This window comes from Mastigoproctus giganteus, chromosome 5 (genome assembly GCF_048544385.1).
Source record: "Mastigoproctus giganteus isolate SK-2022 chromosome 5, ASM4854438v1, whole genome shotgun sequence".
NCBI lineage: Eukaryota > Metazoa > Arthropoda > Arachnida > Uropygi > Thelyphonidae > Mastigoproctus > Mastigoproctus giganteus.
In genome coordinates this window covers 78,132,162-78,152,035 of record NC_143579.1, presented here as the reverse complement: position 1 = coordinate 78,152,035, position 19,874 = coordinate 78,132,162, and the positions used below count along the sequence as shown (strand labels likewise).

General features: G+C 37.1%; 1 protein-coding gene across 1 annotated transcript in view; it reads left to right on the top strand.

Moving 5' to 3' along the window:
* Positions 1-19,874, top strand: part of LOC150085511 (protein argonaute-2-like) — a 444,788-nt gene that overhangs the window by 204,209 nt on the left and 220,705 nt on the right. Inside the window, exon 6 of the mRNA XM_090373305.1 lies at positions 6,732-6,954. Coding sequence (XP_090229431.1) covers positions 6,732-6,954 — 223 coding nt within the window. The remainder of the gene's footprint in view (positions 1-6,731; positions 6,955-19,874) is intronic.

The following is a 19,874-nucleotide window of genomic DNA, read 5'->3' as shown; positions in this document are numbered from 1 at the left end:
AACAAATGACTTACGTTAAAAAGTTATTTCGATGTCGATGGCTTAATAAAATCTAACAAATTCGTCTGACGACACAGAGACTTCTTTTTTTCACGCAGAATTTCTTCGTAGCAAGATAATAATTTTTTTATTCCTTGCTTTGTAGCTATAACGCGTTCTTCGTTGGAGTCTATGTTTTCTAAAATTTTTAAGCCCTTTTCAATTGAGCCCTTTTCAATTTTCAACCTGTCAAGTTTGCAATTGTCATGTGCTTTTCGCCGTTGCTTCGTTTAGGCCTGTAGCACGTGCAGTATCACATGGTCTTTCATTTCGCTCAAAGCGTTTCACAATTTTATATTTTTTCTCTATCGACAGAGGCGGACTGGCCATAAGCCTTGCCGGCGAAATCCCAGTGGGCCAGTGTGATTTTGGCCATAAACCATAGTATGAGGCCACTATAAATTTTCCCGGGTAAGAATTTTTGACCCAGTCCGCCTCTGTTTATCGATAATTGCTTTTCTTTTTCTCTCTGAATCTGCAGTGTCTTCACCAGGACGCTTCCTTTTCACACCTTTTAATTAAGCATTTTACTCATTTTTAGGGAATAAAGCACAATTACAAAACGAGGAGGCACGCTTGATACGCATAAACAAAGCTGCGTGCATGTAGCAACTGAATAAACAACACCATAAAGGCAGAGATACACTATTAACCCCTCACATTTCTAGGGGTTACTACCATAAAACAATAAAAATCCAGTTGCGTTTCTGCTAGTGAAATCTGTTATAAACTGGTAGTAAACTCGGTCTAATTGCATTTGCGATTTTACCGATAGCTGGAATTGTGTTGGTTTTTACGTTATTATGGTGAAATGTGTTTCTCCTTCACTGATATAAAAAACATAAAAGCAGCAAAGTTGAATTTTGTTCATCTTTCGCTCTCATTCTCCGCCGTCGCACCGGATATCGATAACACATGAAAAACGACCTTGAAGATAGTGGGCGGCAGCGTTGCCAAACGAAAAAATCAAGAACCGCGTAACTCCGAGTTCGCGTAAGTCGGGGTATTACTGTACTTGTGTTTCACCGAACCTTTCCATTGAATTAGTCCATAAATGGGTAACATAAGCCAGAATATCACCAGTGGATCGACACTGACGGAATCCATACTGGCGATCATTGATCAGACGGAAGGTTTCTAGGTAGTTTAAGAGTTGGCAGTTAATTGATTTCTCCATTACTTTAGAAAGAGTAGAAGTAATTGCAATGGGACGATAATTGGATGGGAGGGATTTGTCACCCTTTTTAGGAACTGGCTGGATATGAGCAAATTTCCAAACAGAAGGAAAAACACCTTTGGAATAAGAAAGTGAAAAAAGGCGGCAAAGAATAGGAGTAAGTTCAGGAGCACAGGTTTTGAGAACAAGTGGAGAAATACCATCGGGACCTGGAGCTTTCGTAGCATCAAGATTCGTCAAAATCCTTCTGATATCCTTTTGACGGAAGACTACAGGAGGCATTGAATGGAGCGTGTTAGGAATGGTGGCAAGTGTTTTACCAAGATCATTAATACATGAGCTCGAAGAAAAATGGGATGCTAGCAGGTCAGCTTTATCCTTGGGTGAAGTGACAACAGAACCATCTTGTTTGGACAGAGGTGGGAGCAGAGATGGGCAAAAGTTGCGGCCAATAGCTTTGGCAAGAGACCAGAATGCTCGGCTACCATTATGGCAAGAAGCAACTTTCCTACTCTTAGCCTGTTCAAGCTCTAGTTTGGACTGATTAATAACTGCTTTACAATTGTTGCGAGCTTTGGTGTAGGCAGAAAATGAAACTGAAGAATTAGAAACAAGCCAATTACGATATGCAACATTCTTCTCTTGGACAGCCTTAGCACATTTATTGGAAAACCAAGGTTTAGATAAAGGACGAGATTTTAAAGTGGAGTGTGGGATAAAGGATTCCATTCCTGCAAGAATAATTTCACTGACACGATCTGAGCAAATGTTGATATCAAAGTTTTGAAACAGTAATCAGACCAAGGAAAAGAAGAAAAGAAGTCTCGCAGGTCATCCCATTTTGCATTTTTGTAATGCCAAACAATACGAGGTTGGGAATAGCCATGAGATAAAGGTTCCATTGGAGAAGAGACAATCACCAAGTTGTGATCTGAAGTGCCTAAAGGACCTCTCACTTCAACCTTGTACTTAGAAGGGTTGTTTGTGAGAAAAAGATCAAGCGTATTGGCTGTATGATTAGGATTGTCCGGTATTCGTGTAGGTAAATGAACAATCTGTGCTAGGTCATTAGTAATTGAAAAAGCCTCAGCATCTCGACCTGCTGGGTCGGTGTGACTAGAAAACGGAAGCCAGCTGGAGTTGTGAACGTTAAAATCACCAAGGAAAATTACCTCACTGTTAGGAAAGTTGGACTGGAGAAAGTCAAGTTGCAAAGAGAGGAAGTCAAAGAGCTCCAAGTGATTAGTGGAGTTGGGAGAACGGTAGAGACAACAGATGAATTTTACACAATGAGGTAGAGAGATTTTAAGCCAGAGAAGATCAAAGAGAGGAGATTCCAAATTGCCAAGTCTCTGACAGGGAATATCAGAACGTACTTGTGCATATGTCCGTTCTGACAGGGAATATCAGAACGGACATATGCACAAGTACCACCTTTGAGGCGAAAGGAATCATACAGCAAATAATTTGGACATCTAAGATGAGCAGTAGTTGAATCAACTGATAACTGAGATTCAGTCAGAAAAAGTACATGGGGTTTGGAAGACTGCAAGTGGAAATGGACATCGTTGAGATTTGAACTGAGACCACGTATATTTGTGAAATGAATTAGGAAGTCCTTGGGAGGTTTAGATCTTTTTGTAGATAAGCTTGCTCTATTATTTTGACAATTCATGGTGTATTCAATAGTAAGAAAAAGTGGGTGGGACATGCTGTATGAAGTAATGAAATTTTTGGATATGGCGTACATGTGGTAAGAATATACCCAGATCCTTGACATAACGTGGCCTCGACAATGCTCCCCACATACACACTACTCGGACTCCCTCCAGTCACTATCTGGCAGAGTAGAGGTAGCAAGATTATACACTAGCTGATCCGGAAGCCTCTTAGAGAGTTACCAATAGGTTTGGTCCGGTGTACTATCTAGCTGCCGGCCTGCGAACACCGTTTTAGAGCTGTACCCTCGAAATGTAAGGAATATTGGATCTCGCCACGATGTTCATCATAACCTCAAAAGTCATCAATCATACTGCATGATGGAAGAGATAGGGAAGGCTTGGCTGGAACTTAGCTCTAGAGACTAAACATGGGTTCCACCACTTCAAGCCTCCAATAAGCAAAGTGGTGGTATTTCACCGGTTGATGAGAGTCATCTACCACCTAGTACTGCCTGGTAACATAGAGGGGCGGCGTTCCTCCATGTGGTGTGGGTGCCACACCTCGACCCCTGCTTACGTTGGTTCACACCTGGGTGGTCACCCACCATGTACTTGTGCATGAAGGTTATACCCAGGGTTACTAACAGTCCCACCATCGTGAAGGTGCAAGCAGAGGATTTGGCTGTCATAGACCGTCCGGACTTCGCCGAAATTGGGTCCACTTGACTTGAGTGTCACCCGAATATCAGTTCCATGAGCGTTTTAGACTCCCAGGTAGCAAGAACAGCTTGTCTGGCATATCTGAGAGAATGTCTGTGACAACCTCAAGGACCATTTATGCACTAAAGCCTCAATTATGCAATATGCAACAGTTTTTTATTACGTTAATAGTTGAATGGGGATTCAGTAATATTTTAGAGGGAAAAATGCACAACGTATTACTCAGTATTCCAAACGTGCATTCTACAAGTTGCCTTGCTTGAGTTAAAATATATGGGAAAATTGTTTGCTCACTGCTTAAATTTTTTGATGGGTATGGTAGTGTTAAATTTTCAGTCAGTCCAAATACTTCGTTCCTTACAAAAACAAAAGGCATTGCCTGCTCATTTTCCGTTAAACAGAGCTCTTCTCTGTTTAACAGAAAATTAAGTTGTTTCATTAGCAATCTTCTTCCAAAATTTGAATTTTTAAAAATGTTGAAATCACTATCGTGTCCATAAGCACCAACGTTTATTGCAGTGAAACAGTTGGTATTGATTTTTGCATCACAGTATCAAATTTTGCGATCTTTTTTCACTAATTAACATTAGAAGTTTATCAAAACTCTGTATTAACATTCTGTAAAATAAACTCTTTGGGAAACTTCCTGTGTGTTTCAAACATAATATAAAACTGTCCTGTTGTTAACCTATTCGAATTAGCTGGATGAATCCACCATTGTCGTTTTCCCTTTCTACTCGCAATCAGCTGTATACATAAATGGGCAATACATCCAACCTGAACAACATCCATCTTGAAACTGAGAATAGAAAAGGTGAGTCACTGGTGGTATCTAATGAAATGTTAGAAACACCTAGTTTGAAACAATCTGACATCAGAAATGCTATGTGTAGTTTGCTGTTTTTTAGGTGTTTACAATGGCAGCTGAAGCCCCCACTTTAAATGCATGTCTAGTTTAGCCCTAAAAAGCATATGGAAGGGAATCAACTTAGCCGAGCAAATTATAACCTTATTTTTTTAATGCAAATCCTTTGACTGAAAGGAGCACAAAGTTCAAAGGGAGCTTCAAAAATGCTCAGCTCCATACCATAAAATTCACAAATATCCATCAAGCAAAAAGAAACAAACCCAGATTACTGATTTTTTGAAGAGAGCAGAAAATGCACAAAATCTAGATGCTGCAACTACCATGTTATACGAGGGTTACCCTTATATAAAAATAACTATTGATACTGTTTGACACATTTTATATGATTAAATATCTTTAATTGTTTATCATTTGGGTGTTCAATCCTGTATATTGGTTAGGTTCTTCCATGTATCTTCCCTGTTCTCTGTTATTTCTTATTGGAAATAGCTCTTAATTTATTTGGTGTTTTTAGGAATATGTAAATCTAAATTAAAAAAAAAAAAAAAAAAAAAATGAGTTTCTTTTTATTTGTATGAATGCATGTATGACATAAGTTTTTAAACTTTTTGTGTTCGAATATTATTTTATGTATATTTGAATTATACAGTTTGTTTTGTTAATTTCGGTGTTTCCCCACTTTATGATATAATCCGTTCCAGAGACACCATTGTATCGTGAAAATATGAACCCAACAACAACACATTGTTTTTTGGTAATTCGTTCCAAGACGTCAGAAGTTGAAAATTTCGCTATATAACTAAGCTGTTTATGTCTCTAAAAGGGAATTTTTATAATGGAAATTGTACATATTGATTAAAACTAATATATTAATTAAAGCACATCACAAAAAAACACTTCAACTAAAGGATGCAAAAACAGAACACGCAGCCAACACTTGTACAAAAGCTGCTATTGGCTGAGAGAAGGACCACATGGTCTTTTCGGAGACAATCGTAAGCCAAGCCCATCATAAAGTAAAATTAGTTAGTTGCCTTTTAACATGGTAACTGGTCAGTATAATCAGCCCCTTTACTAGAATCAAATTTCAGAAAACCAATTCAAATCATTAAAATACACTACACTTTCATCGTTATCATATGTTCGGTTATAATAATCAATTTTGAACACCTTTGTGATACTTTTCTGAAGCATATTTCTGGAAGTCACTACCATAAAACAATAAAAACAATTTGCTTAACAATAAACAATAAACGGGTAGCAAACTTGATCTTATTGCATTTTCAATTATACCTATAGCTGGAATTCTGTTGATGGGTATGGTAGTTTATGAAGCCTAAAAAATATAAAATATTTTTTAGGCTTCATAAACTTGTTACTCTGTATCTCACTTGTGCATATTGTGTTAGTTGCAATTTGTGCATGCCCTGTTCTTTTTTATTGATTGCTCATCTTTTTTACTGTTTTACATATTACAAAAGTAATTAAGCTATGTACGTAAGTGTATTTTTATTTTGCTAACCTGTTAAATATTCTTCCAATTTTCACGTATCATTTAATTTTTGTTAATTGGCAAGGTAATAAAGCATAAATTTGTACTTTATATCTTTACCTTTATAGCCTGTGAATAATATTCCTCTCTTTTTATTTACCAGAATCACAGTTTAATAGAATTAAAATTCAATTTGCAAACGTGATCATGATGACCAGTGCTTACCACACATCGTATAGTGAACCAATCATAAAGCAGGGGGTCCACTGTATTACTTTATATTAATATTAGATAAAGTATATTTCAAGTTTTGCAGAATAGCTTAAGTTTTATACACAACTTATGTTTTTATTCTTATATTTTGATTTCATTCTTATACCCTGTAATAATCTTAAAAATCATTTTTTGTATAAAAATTAAAGAGTACATGTAGTGACCTCTTTCTTGAAGTGACCATTTTTGAGTGGTTATAGAAATAAATCACTTTAGGCAGGTTTAACTAGATGCACAGACATGCATGCTGAATTAATTATTTTATTATTTTTTCCATTTAATTAATAAAATGTTGCATTTCGTTAATAAAAAATATTACATTTGGCATAGTCCATAGTCAAATATTTTCTTGCCACTGAAATTTAAATTGAATTGAGTGTAAGAATAATTTACTTGTGTGTATCAAGAATACATAATTGTGTTTTGGTTTTTTTTTTTTTTTTTTGTAGCTGTCATGCAAGTATATTTTAATATAACTAGTATCTGTTTGGTATATTACAGTATCAGCAACTGCATTTTATAAAGCACAACCGGTAACAGATTTTATGTGTGAAGTGCTTGACATACGTGATATAAGTGAACAAAGGAAGCCCTTAACCGACTCTCAGAGAGTAAAATTTACCAAAGAAATCAAAGGATTAAAAGTTGAGATAACGCATTGTGGTACAATGAGGCGAAAGTATAGAGTATGTAATGTTACTAGGCGGCCAGCACAACTGCAGTCGTGAGTATTTTAGTTAGAAATACTTTCATTAATATATATATATTTAATAATAAGTGGTATATACAAGGTAGGAATCTTTTTCTGAAAGTTCTATAATTGCATTTGCCTTAGCTGCCATAACTTTTGCTTCACCAGAAAATTGGCATCCATTTTGTGCTGGTTTAAGGTCAGGTGAATAAGGGGATGTTGTAAGGCAGTTACGTTATTTAGAAAGGTATCCATAAATTATTATTGTATGATGAGCATGCAGATGTGTTGTAATGAAATGCTTTTCCAAATTTTCATTGCTCATGGACGGTCTCTTTCTTCTCACTGCATCTCTCAAGGTGTTAATGATTTCTAAGTACCTAACAGTAGGACTTCTTTTATAAATTATACTGAATCATGGCTTTACTGTGAAAAATTCTAGCAGAGCTACCATCAGACCTGTTAATCTGAATTTCTTTCATTGTGGGATGTATAGGTAAATTATGTTCTGAGGATTGATGCTCTGTGTGATCTGTAAAGATAACAACAGATTTCATCTCTTTTCACTATTGTTTTTAAAATCTTGAATCAGGTTAAATTTGACAATTTAATTCTCATTTGCATCTGATCTACTCTTAAAATACGGTAATAAAAAACTTACATGATCTTTTCATGTTTAAAATATGATGGCTTCGCAACTATTATATGGCATCCTGCTTGAAGGATGTCATTTTTGACCATCTTCATTTCTTATTTGATGATTGACCAAATAATACTTCTTATGCAGGAGACAAGTTCACCAAGTGATGAACTTGTCTCCATAAAGTGATATTACATCCATCTTTGAAGTGCTTATACCATGTAAATAACTTGCCTCTTGATAAAACCTTTCACAGTGTGCTTTTATAATCATTTCTGCAATCTTCAGAGAGATTTAAAAAAAAAAAAAAAAAACACAAAATGACTTTCCATCACCAAGAGATAAAAATAGGCCTTTACACATGTGCTGCAAAAATAGCACCCACTGTAAAACACTCTAGATATTCTAGGTTAGAAAATAAGATTAAAATGTTCAGATATTTTTAACAAAATTGATATGCACGTTTTTGATCCTACCTTGTATTTCATATTTTTAGCACAATATTATAAAATCAAAAAAATAAATAAATAAAAATTGCTGTTTAGTTTTAAGCTTTTCTTCCTCATAATGATAATATTGTTACTGAACATTTAATTTATAAGAGCAACATAGCTGCCACTCTCCAGATTTACACTGCAGAATCAGTGTTTTTGAATTTATTTTGACCCCATAACATCGATTTTCTCAGTCCTCTTTTGTAGAAACACAGTAAAATTACATTAAAATATAAAATTTCTTAAATGAGCAGAAATTCTGCAAATTTTTCTTTTTTTGTTAACAAATTGACCATCAGGTGTGCTAATACGCATTGCACGAAACAGATGGAGGTTGTTGGAAAGTAGGAAACAGCATTGTTACATGTGAGGTGTATGCAAAAAGTTTCTAGACTGGCACATGGAGTGCTAACCTCAGGATTCTGTATGTAACCACGTTTGGCTGGATCAGTTTAAAAACCGCCATAACATCGTTAATGCAAAAATTATGAAGAATTTCGATTGGCAGATCCAATAATGGCAAATGAACGGATTGACCGTGTTTGGGCAGAAATCAGGAAAGATTTCAGTGGCGAAGACATCTACAATGCAACGAAACAGGACTGTTTCATAATTTGACAACTGGCAGTACATTTAAATTCAAAGGGGGAAAATGTGTGGTTGGGAAAAAAAATCAAAGGCTCGCTTGACAGTACTCGTATGCACAAATGACAGGAACTGATAAAAAAAAAAAAACTGTTTGTTATCAGAAAATTGTTAAAACCTTAGTGTTTCAAAAACGTTAGGAAACTTCCTATGGATTACACTGCGAACAAAAAAGCTTGGATGACTTCGGATATTTTTCGGCAATACGTGAATGATTGGAATAAGGGGCTGTTCAAAAAGAAGAAAAATATTTTATTGTTAGTTGAGTCCTGCACATCCCCAGATTCAAAATTTGTCCAACATTAAGCTAGTGTTTCTGTCTCCCAATGCGATATCAATTTTACAACCAATGGACATAGGTGTAATCAATAGTTTGAAAGGATTTTATAAAAGATTTCTAGTTCTACATCTGATAAATCAAAGGGAACAAAAACTTACAGAGTCAATATTGATATTGGATGCTATAAATTTATTGAATAGTGCGTGGAATAACTTTACTTTGACAACCATATCGAATTGCTTCAAGAAATTGAAATTAAATTCAAATGAAATTTAAATTGTAGATGAAGATGATGGAAACGAAGAAAATAAACATATAACCAATCTTTAATAATCTAACTTAAATTTACCTACATGTAAATTCTTCTAAATTTAACTAGTTATGTCTATCAGTTATTCACTACTTTTTTGCCAATACCAATACATGTAATCTAATATAAAATACTATATATATGAGGTGTGGTAATAAAGTTCCCAAAGTAGTGCAATAAAAAGGACAAAAAGTGAAGGAACTCACAAATAGTTTCATTTTTATTCAAAGTAATTACCACCTGATTGAATACACTTATTACACTTCTAAAAGTTTATGAAAACGACTCAGCGAAGGAGTCCAAAGAGATGATGTTCAGTTTGGTGGTTATGATTTTCTTTATGTTCTCAATATCCCGAAATCTCTTTCCTTTGAAGGCAGTTTTCACCTTGGGAAATAGGGGAAAAAGTCTGCTGGTGCTCGATCTGGAGAGTAGGGTGGATGGTTGAGCAATACCATGTTTCATCAAAAATATCTTCACAACAAGTGTGGAATGGGTGGGGTTCATCATCAGCCATTTTCGATCCATTGCAGGATGAAGGCCTCTCCAGCAACTTTCCAGTTCCTTCTGTTTTGAGCACTGGCCATCCATTTACTACCCACAATCTCATGAATTTCATCTATCCATCTCCACCTTTGTCTTCCAGGTTTTCTTCTAAGCTCCTCTTGGGTACCATTCTGTTATTTTCTTAGTCCATCTGTCATCATGTCTCCGAGCTATGTGTCCTGCCCAAGACCATTTTAGTTCTTTAGTTTTTAGACTAAGGCGCATTTAGGGCTAGAGCCTCAAGCTGCGAACAAATTTAGACTATGTATATAAAGTGCTTAGCATCATAATACACAGCCATTTCTGAATAAACAGAAAATTTTTAAGGTGGCATCGTTTTAGGTTATATCTCATATTGTGAATGCCTTCACAACGAGTTGCCATGATATTGCACTACTTCGAATAAGTAACGCTTCACCTAAGAAGACTAGTGTTACTTATTCTCAGATAGGTACCACCACCCAGACAGCACTGTTTCAGGGCTATTTGGCCCTTCGTCAGTGAGTGGGTAGGTACCCAAGTGATGCAATGATGGCAAAAACTATACTTCATAACTGTTTTTGCCATCATTGCATCACTTGGGTACCTACCCACTCACTGACGAAGGGCCAAATAGCCCTGAAACAGTGCTGTCTGGGTGGTGGTACCTATCTGAGAATAAGTAACACTAGTCTTCTCCTTAGGTGAAGCGTTACTTATTCGAAGTAGTGCAATATCATGGCAACTCGTTGTGAAGGCATTCACAATATGAGATATAACCTAAAACGATGCCACCTTAAAAATTTTCTGTTTATTCAGAAATGGCTGTGTATTATGATGCTAAGCACTTTATATACATAGTCTAAATTTGTTCGCAGCTTGAGGCTCTAGCCCTAAATGCGCCTTAGTCTAAATACATCATACACCATCAGGCATCTCTCATATTGTGGAGTTATACTTCATAACTGTTTTTGCCATCATTGCATCACTTGGGTACCTACCCACTCACTGACGAAGGGCCAAATAGCCCTGAAACAGTGCTGTCTGGGTGGTGGTACCTATCTGAGAATAAGTAACACTAGTCTTCTCCTTAGGTGAAGCGTTACTTATTCGAAGTAGTGCAATATCATGGCAACTCGTTGTGAAGGCATTCACAATATGAGATATAACCTAAAACGATGCCACCTTAAAAATTTTCTGTTTATTCAGAAATGGCTGTGTATTATGATGCTAAGCACTTTATATACATAGTTCTTTAGTTTTTATAAGAATGTCCTTTACTTGAGTTTGCTGCCTAATCCATGTGTTTCTCTTCTTATCTAACAGTCTGATTCCCAGTATAATTCGTTCCATTCTTCGCTGTGTAGTTCTCAGCTTCTCTTCCATTCTTTTGGTGAGTGCCCAAGTTTCACTTCCATAACTCATGGTGGGGAGTATACATTGGTTCATTATTTTACATTTCAGACAAACTGGGATATTGCTCTTCAGTATTTGACTATATTTCCTGAATGCTATCCATCCAAAATTTATTCTTCTCTTGACTTCCAGCCATTTATCATTATTACAGCTAATAACTTGTCCCAGATAAGTATATGACTCCACTTTTTCAATTACTGCTCCTTCAGTCATAATTTTCCTTACTGTGTCATACTTGTTCATCATTACTTTTGTTTTAGCCATATTCATCTTTAGTCCAAAATCCTTACTAACTACTCGGCATAACTGATTAAGATTTTCCTCTAATTCTTTGGGATCGTGGCTTATGACCACAATGTCATCTGCAAATCGTAAATGGTTTAGGTACTCTCCGTTCACATTGACTCCTTTCCGCGACCAGTCTAATCTTCTGAAAGCTTCCTCAAGGGCAGCAGTAAACAGCTTCGGAGATATTGTGTCTCCTTGTTGAACTCCTTTCTCGATTTTAAATTTCCTACTGTCTTTGTCTAATCTAATAAAGGAGGTAGCACTCTCATATATTTTCTTCAAAATCATATGTGGCGTATCTATGCCTTGTCTTTCTAGTGCCCGAAACATTGCCTTATGCTGTATGGAGTCAAATGCCTTTTCATAATCTACAAATGCCAGGCATAATGGTGTTTTATATTCATTTGCTTTCTCCATTAGCTGTGATATTACGGGAAGGCGATCCATAGTTGAGAATCCTGTCCTAAAGCCAGCTTGCTCTTTCAGTTGATTCTCATCAAGTATTCTTTCTAATCTGTTAGTAATAACCCTTGTGAACAACTTGTAGATGTGGGATAACAAGCTAACTGGTCTATAATTTCAAATTTCTGATTTATCTCCTTTCTTATGCAGCAAAACTATGATTGCATTATTCCACTGCTTAGGTGTCCAACCTTTTCTAATGCACTTTGTGAAGAGTCTTGCCAGTTTTTGTGTTATGTGTCTTTCTCCCAATTTTAACAACTCTACAGTAACTTCATCTTCCCCCGGAGCTTTCTGATTCTTCATTTTCTTCAATGCATGTTCTACCTCATCAGGAAGAATATCGGGTATGTCGTATGCATTGCTACTTTGCAATCCATCTTCCCCACTGCTGGCATCATTCCCTTGCTCCTTGTATAATTCTCTATAGTAGTCTTCTGCTATTTGAATTATGCTTTCTCTGCTGTTTCTAAGTACACCATCACTATTCTTCAGTTTCAGTATCATTTGTCTTTCTGTATTACTGCTCATGGCTGCTGATTTAAATCCTTTGTTTTCCCTTAATGCTTGTTCTAATTTTCTTGTGTTAAATCTTCTTATGTCCTCTCTGAGTCTCTTTCTAATGGCTTTGCATAACTCAGTATACTCAATTTTTTCCTTGCTAGTATTTATCTTGCTCTTCATTTTTCGCCTTCGGTTCATCATATCAAGTGTTTCTTGACTAATTTTTTCTTCTTTGGATTTCTTTTTCCCTATAGGTTTCTTGGGCTTTATCACTTTCAGAAAGTTGTAATATTCCTCGTCGATATCTTGGTCCTGAGCAGTCTGCAGAAGCTCAAACTTGTTCTTAAGTTCCAGTACATATGCTTTTTCTCCTCTTCTGTTATCTCAAAGACCTGTGTATTATTTACTCGAGTCAATTTTTTCCTTTCCTTTCCTACATCTATATCAAGTGTACATGTTACCATTTTGTGATCACTTCCAACATTTACCTTATTCAGGACGGTAACATCATTCACAATACATGGGTGGGGTTATTGTTGTGCAAAGAGAACCAGCTGCCTTTCTCACAAAATTGCAGTCTCACCCAGTAAATGCACTTCAACCTGTATGTAGAAGTCTTTGAAGCACCTGTATGTAGAATGCAGCACTAATTCTCTCCCCTTCAGATAAAAATTCCTTGTGAATATGTCATTTTTCAAAAAACATTGATCATCATTGTCTTGTTCCTGTACTTCTGTAAAAGAAATGTTTTGGGCCTTGGTGATGATTTCGAAAGTCCACTGCAAGCTCTGACACTTCATCTCTGGGTTGTAACGAAACCTCCAACACTATTCTCCAGTTACAGTACAGTCAAGGAAATTAGGATTGTCTTGAAAAGCCTGGTCGAAGTCTTCCCATGATGACACACTTTATTACTTCTGTTACAGTTCTGTGGTACTACACTCAGGGAGGTGGAAGGGAAAATGGACCTGGGGGTAATTGTGCAGTCAAATATGAAGTTCGCTGAGCAGTGCAGACAGGCTGCCAGGGCAGGTCGTGGAGTCTTGTCAATGATATATAGGAATTTTGCTATCAGGGACAGGGAGGTGATTATCCCGTTATACAAGGCAGTGGTCAGGCCGCGCCTAGAATACTGTGTACAGGTCTGGAGTTACTAGAACGAGAACAAAGAAGGGCAACAAGATTGGTGAGGGGAACAAAGGGGTGCTCTTACCAAGAAAGGCTTAAGTTCTGCAAATTGCAGTGCCTGGAGAGGTGTTTGAGGTGTATAAGGCCTTGAATGAGTTGAGTAGGCTGAATGCTGATGGGATTCTGCCTCCTGCTCAGACTAAGAACCTGAGGGGGGGCACAGTTTCAAATTGAGGAAAGATAGTTGTAGAATAGATGTGTGGAAATTTGCCTTTAGCCAGCGGATAGTTGATGGGTGGAACAGGCTTCCATCTTTTGTTGTGGAAGCTAATAGCCTAAATAAATTTAAGGCTGAGCTGGACAGGCATTTTAAATGATTGGAGAGGAGAAATGGGAGCGGGGTTTTTTTTTTTTTTTTTTTTGGCTAATGCTGCATAAGCTTCTTTCTTGCATTGCATGCCTCTACTAATGCTAATGCAATGCTTTTGCTCATCTATGAGCAAAATAATACTTTTGCTCATCTATGAGGTTGTGTAGCACCAATTTTGCACAGACCTTCCTTTCCCTGAATCTTCAGCAGATTATGGCAAACCATCTCCTTACTTCTTATACATATCGAGCTCATCAGCCTTCTTTTTTTTTTTTTTTTTTTGTTAGTTGTTGGCGCATCGGCTTCTGTGGCCATAATGCACCTCCCAAAGTTTTTGCATTTACTCTGATCCAAGCCCTAGGGGGGGGATTCGAACCCACGACCTATGAGATGCCAAGCAGGCACTTTACCCACCCTGCTAGCCCGGCCGGCCCATCAGCCATCATTCTAAGGATCAAAGGATAATTTCTTGCCACAATTTCCAAAACTTTTGCAACTCTGTCCACATTTCGAGAGGTTGATGGCACGTACTTCTTGTATCATCATGAGCACCCTCACACCTATCTTTAAACCACTATACCATTCAAGTACACTGGTACAACTTAATGTTTCATCACCATAAACAGTTTTAACATTACATATGTTTCTGTTTCAGATATTATCAGGTTAGAGCAAAACCTGATAATTGTTCATTGCTCCATTGCAAAATTGGGACATGAAATGTTAATGCTACTAACAAAACTGGTTGTTACTTGCAACGTGTCAACCTACTAATCAATTTTTGTAACACAATCTGCTGGAGGAAGGTTGAACTACAACATTCCACTTCTTTCAAACTGATGAAACTTAACCCCAACAGCATCACTCCGGGAACTTTATTTTCACTCCTTGTGTGTGTGGCCTCTGCAGCCGGGTGGTCAGGAGCGGAAGTGCAACAGCACATGCTCTTTGAGTAGACTGGGGTTGAAACCTCTGACTGCTAAATACAGTCAAACCACACTACGCGAGCGAGGCAGATTATGGTCCATTCCCTCAACATATGACTTGTTGAGGAGGCCCCCATCCTTTTTTTATGTGAACCCCAAACACGTGAGGTATTAGAACCTATAGTACTTAGTATCATGCTTGGGTTGGAGGTTGAGAAGACAAAAGAAGATATTTGTTGACATTGGACTTGAACTTCTGTAGTTTGTAATTTTCAGGAAATACGTATGAAGGAAGGTTGTTCCAGAAAACGGCAGTTGAATGAATAATCGAGGAAGATGAAAAGTTGGTTCGGTGATTTTGAAGTTGGATAGTAAATGGATGTTGGCTGGTGACAGCACGTGTTCAGACTGTTTTGAAAGAGAGAGCGGGAATTATAGAAGTCAATTCAGAAGAACAGTGCCCATGGAAGTATCTGTAGAAGAGACATGCAGCAGAAACAGTACGTCTATGATAAAGCGAGTGGAGAGACTCTGTTAGAGATGAATCATTAATTAACCTAACTGCCCTCTTCTGAATGGAATTAAAGCCTGAGAGAGGTTTTGAGGGCACCACCCCAGATGTGGGAACAATATTCCATGGCAGGGCAGATTTGCGATTTATACAGAGTGAGCAGCTGTTTGGAAGAAAAGTAACGCCGAGAGCGAAAGAGAAAACCAAGTTTTTTAGATGCAGAGAAAGCAGTATATGTAATGTGCTTGTGTCAAGAGAGATTATAAGTCAGGGTAATCCCCAAAATATCATTTTGCCAGAAATTGGAGTGTCACTAAAGATAAGCATAGGAGCAGAATAATCCTTTTTGTGAGATATAAGACAAGACTGAGTTTTAGAAGGATTGAAATCAACTAAGTTCTCTTTGTTCCACTGGAGAATTACCTGAAGATTGGCATTTAAGGAATTGGAAGCAGATTTTCGAGAAGTTGAAGCTGATTGAGCAGGACAAGGTTTCTCAAAATGGAAAGTGGAATGCAATGTGCTATCATCGGCAAAACTATGGATAAGGTTTCCAGTCAATGGAAGAAGGTCATTAATATACAAGAGGAAAAGAGTGGGAGAAAGAACTGAACCTTTGGGAACACAGGCATTAGTGGAGAATTTAGAAGACAGAGAGCCATCTACCATCACCCTCAGTGAGCGATCAGAGAGAAAACTGGATAACCAATTACTAAAAACAGTTGGCAAACCATAAGATGGAAGCTTGTTTAGAAGACCTTTATGCCAAACACAATCAAAAGCCTTTGAGATGTCAAGAGCAACTACTTGTGTTTCACCGAACGTTTCCATTGAATTAATCCATAAATGGGTAACATAAGCCAGAACATCACCAGTGGATCGACACTGACGGAATCCATACTGGCGATCGTTGATCAGACGTAAGGTTTCTACGTAGTTTAAGAGTTGGCGGTTAATTGATTTCTCCATTACTTTAGAAAGAGTAGAAGTAATTGCAATGGGACGATAATTGGATGGGAGGGTTTTGTCACCCTTTTTAGGAAGTGGCTGGATATGAGCAAATTTCCAAGCAGAAGGAAAAACACCTTTGGAATAAGAAAGTGAAAAAAGGCGGCAAAGAATATATGCACAGGTTTTGAGAACAAGTGGAGAAATAGCATCAAGATTCATCAAAATCCTTCTGATATGCTTTTGACGGAAGACCACAGGAGCCAATGAATGCAGCGTGTTGGGAATGGTGGGAGGTGTTTTACCAAGATCATTAATACATGAGCTGGAAGAAAAATGGGATGCTAGCAGGTCAGCTTTATCCTTGGCTGAAGTGACAACAGCGCCATCTTATTTGGACAGAGGTGGGAGCAGAGATGGGCAAAAGTTGCGGCCAATAGCTTTGGCAAGAGACCAGAATGCTTGGCTACCATTAGGGCAAGAAGCAAGTTTTCTACTCTTAGCCTGTTCAAACTTTAGTTTGGACTGATTAATAACTGCTTTACAATTGTTGCGAGCTTTGGTGTAGGCAGAAAATGAAACTGAAAAATTAGAAACAAGCCAATTACAATATGCAACAGTCTTCTCTTGAACAGCCTTAGCACATTTATTGGAAAACCAAGGTTTAGATAAAGGACGAGATTTTAAAGTGTAGTGTGGAACAAAGGATTCCTTTTGTGTAGGCAGAAAATGAAACTGAAGAATTAGAAACAAGCCAATTACAATATGCAACAGTCTTCTCTTGAACAGCCTTAGCACATTTATTGGAAAACCAAGGTTTAGATAAAGGACGAGATTTTAAAGTGTAGTGTGGAACAAAGGATTCCATTCATGCAAGAATAATTTCACTGACACGATCTGAGCAGTAATTGCAATGGGAAGTAATCCGACCAAGGAAAAGAAGAAAAGAAGTCTCACAGGTCATCCCATTTTGCATTCTTGTAATGCCAAATAACATGAGGTTGGGAATAGCCATGAGATAATGGTTCCATTGGAGAAGAGACAATCACCAAGTTGTGATCTGAAGTGCCTGAAGGACCTCTCGCTTCGACCGTGTACTTAGAAGGGTTGTTAATCCTGCAGTGAATTGACCATGGCTGCAGATTTATTCAATTTAAATACATATTTAAATACCCTATATATATATATATATATATATATATATATATATATATATATATATATATATATACAGCAATACCCTGCATAGCACTGATAATTGCTACTGAAACTGTTCCGTGTTATGTGAAACCCTGCTGATTGAGGTATAATTATAATGGGTTTTAATTGAATGCGTTTTAATTGAAGTCTATAAACAAGTTATAAAAAATCTATAAACAATTTGTGGTTTATAGCCAATTAAAAGGATTTGAAATTAAAAATATTGCAAAAATTTTATTAATGAAAGGTAACATCATTAGAGATAAAAAAAAAAAAAAAAAAGAAAGAAAGAAAGAAGCTTTATGGTTTATTTAGGTATTTCAATAGAGTCCAGTGAAGTCGTCTCTTCTTTTTATCGGCATACAAGTCTTTGGATCATCAAAACCCATCTTGTAAAACTTGCCGTATCTTGATATATGCGTATCGTAAGTTTCTTGCATTAATCGTGTATTCTGGTTAATTTTCCCTTTGTCAAAAGTATAATGGGATTCAATGTCTGGATCTCCATTCATAATCACCTCGCAGGCCATGTCAACCCCCCCCGGAAAACTTTCTCCAACTCATATGTTGAAAAATTCTTTTGGTGCCACCACAGTGTTATCCACTTCAGATTCATTTTCCTCTTCTTCATATGCAGTTTGCTTGTCAATTTCAAGGAGAGTTGCATGATCTAAGTCGTTTGCATGTGAGTCAATGCAGTCACGTACATTGTCAGTGTCAAAGTTTCAAATCCCAAGTCTTTTCCAATCTTCACAATGTCTTTGGCAATTTTCTGAATTCGTGATTCAAAACCAGTGAAATAATTTGCCAACTGGGAGAGAATATGCTGCCAAACAGAATGCATGATGTTGGCAGTGATTGCTAGCCAAGATGCAAATATATTTTCGATCACATTTAAAGGGGTAAAACATAAATTGTGAAATGAAAAGCTATCATCTTGTCTTGTCAGGATGGAATTAAAAATACTGAACACTGTTCCACGTTGCTTGTGACAGCCTGAGGGGGAGCTATTGGCACATGTGCATGTGAGACAATAGAGTTGGCATTGCAGCATATATGTACTCTTTCCTAAGCTACAACAATGCAGCATATACAGCTAGGCCTCGCATAACGCGAGTTCGATTAATGCAATATTCAGTTAACGCTATCTGAAAAATGATACCACTTTTCACTTTACACGATGCAAATTTCCAGTTAACGTGATCGTTTTTTTTTTTTATGCGATAGTTGAAAAAGATTTGAATTGCGCGTTAAGCTTACTGGGAGTCGTACGGTCAATAAACAAACGTTTGTTGACCGTACGACTTCTTCCGATGGTTGATGGTTGTTCCATCAACCATCGGAAGAAGACGTGTTTGTCTCTTGCTAATAAAGTCAATGCAGACTTGCATTTAAAAATTCAAATTTTTAAATGAGCCAGATGAAAATGTTACCGCGAAGGAGATAACGGTAAAAGAATTAGATGAAATCTTTCGTATCGCATAGAACCTCAAACAAAAGGTTTGATGTTCTCTGCGATATTTATTTCGCAAGGGCCCGGAGAAGATTGTTGTCGGCTATCAGAAATTTATTGATGAAAAGAGAAAGTCAACACTGTTCAAATATTTCCGCAACAGTAATTTCTTCATTGTGTATTTTATGTCAGAGGTTCCCAAAGTTTCTCGGTTCACGGCGCCTTTAATGTCTCAGTAATTTTTTCAAGGCGCACCCAGACCAAAAGAAATACCTAACAGTTTCGTTTAGTAGTTAGGTCCAAACAAATTAATAAGAAATACTAAAACTGTGAACTACCTCGAGCTAGTAGTTTGCGCGGTGTCCGACAGATGTCGAGTATCGCTGTGTTTCCCTCGGAAATTTAAAATATTCCGCGGCGCACAGTTTAAGAACCGCTGTTTTATGCAATAAACATTTAATTCCATAATTATTTTCATTATCTTTTACATTATATACAGTTAAAAAGTTATTTAAAAGGTGTTTTTAACATTTTTTATGGACATTCCCGAAGGTCAAGGACCAATTATAATTTTTCCTATTGGTTATTATATTCGATTAACGCGTTTCCGTTTTGCGCGATGCGCTCGCGGGACGAATTAATCGCGTTAATCGAGGCCCACCTGTATGTAGAGTAAGTGTCTAGGCTATTGAATGAGTTTTAATATGTACAGTAAATTTTCGACTTAAACTTAATTGAAAACCGTGTTATAGTGAAACCCGTGCTGTGTGAAGCCGTGCTAAGCGAGGTTTTGCTGTGTGTGTGTATGTATATATATATATATATATATATATATATATATATATATATATAT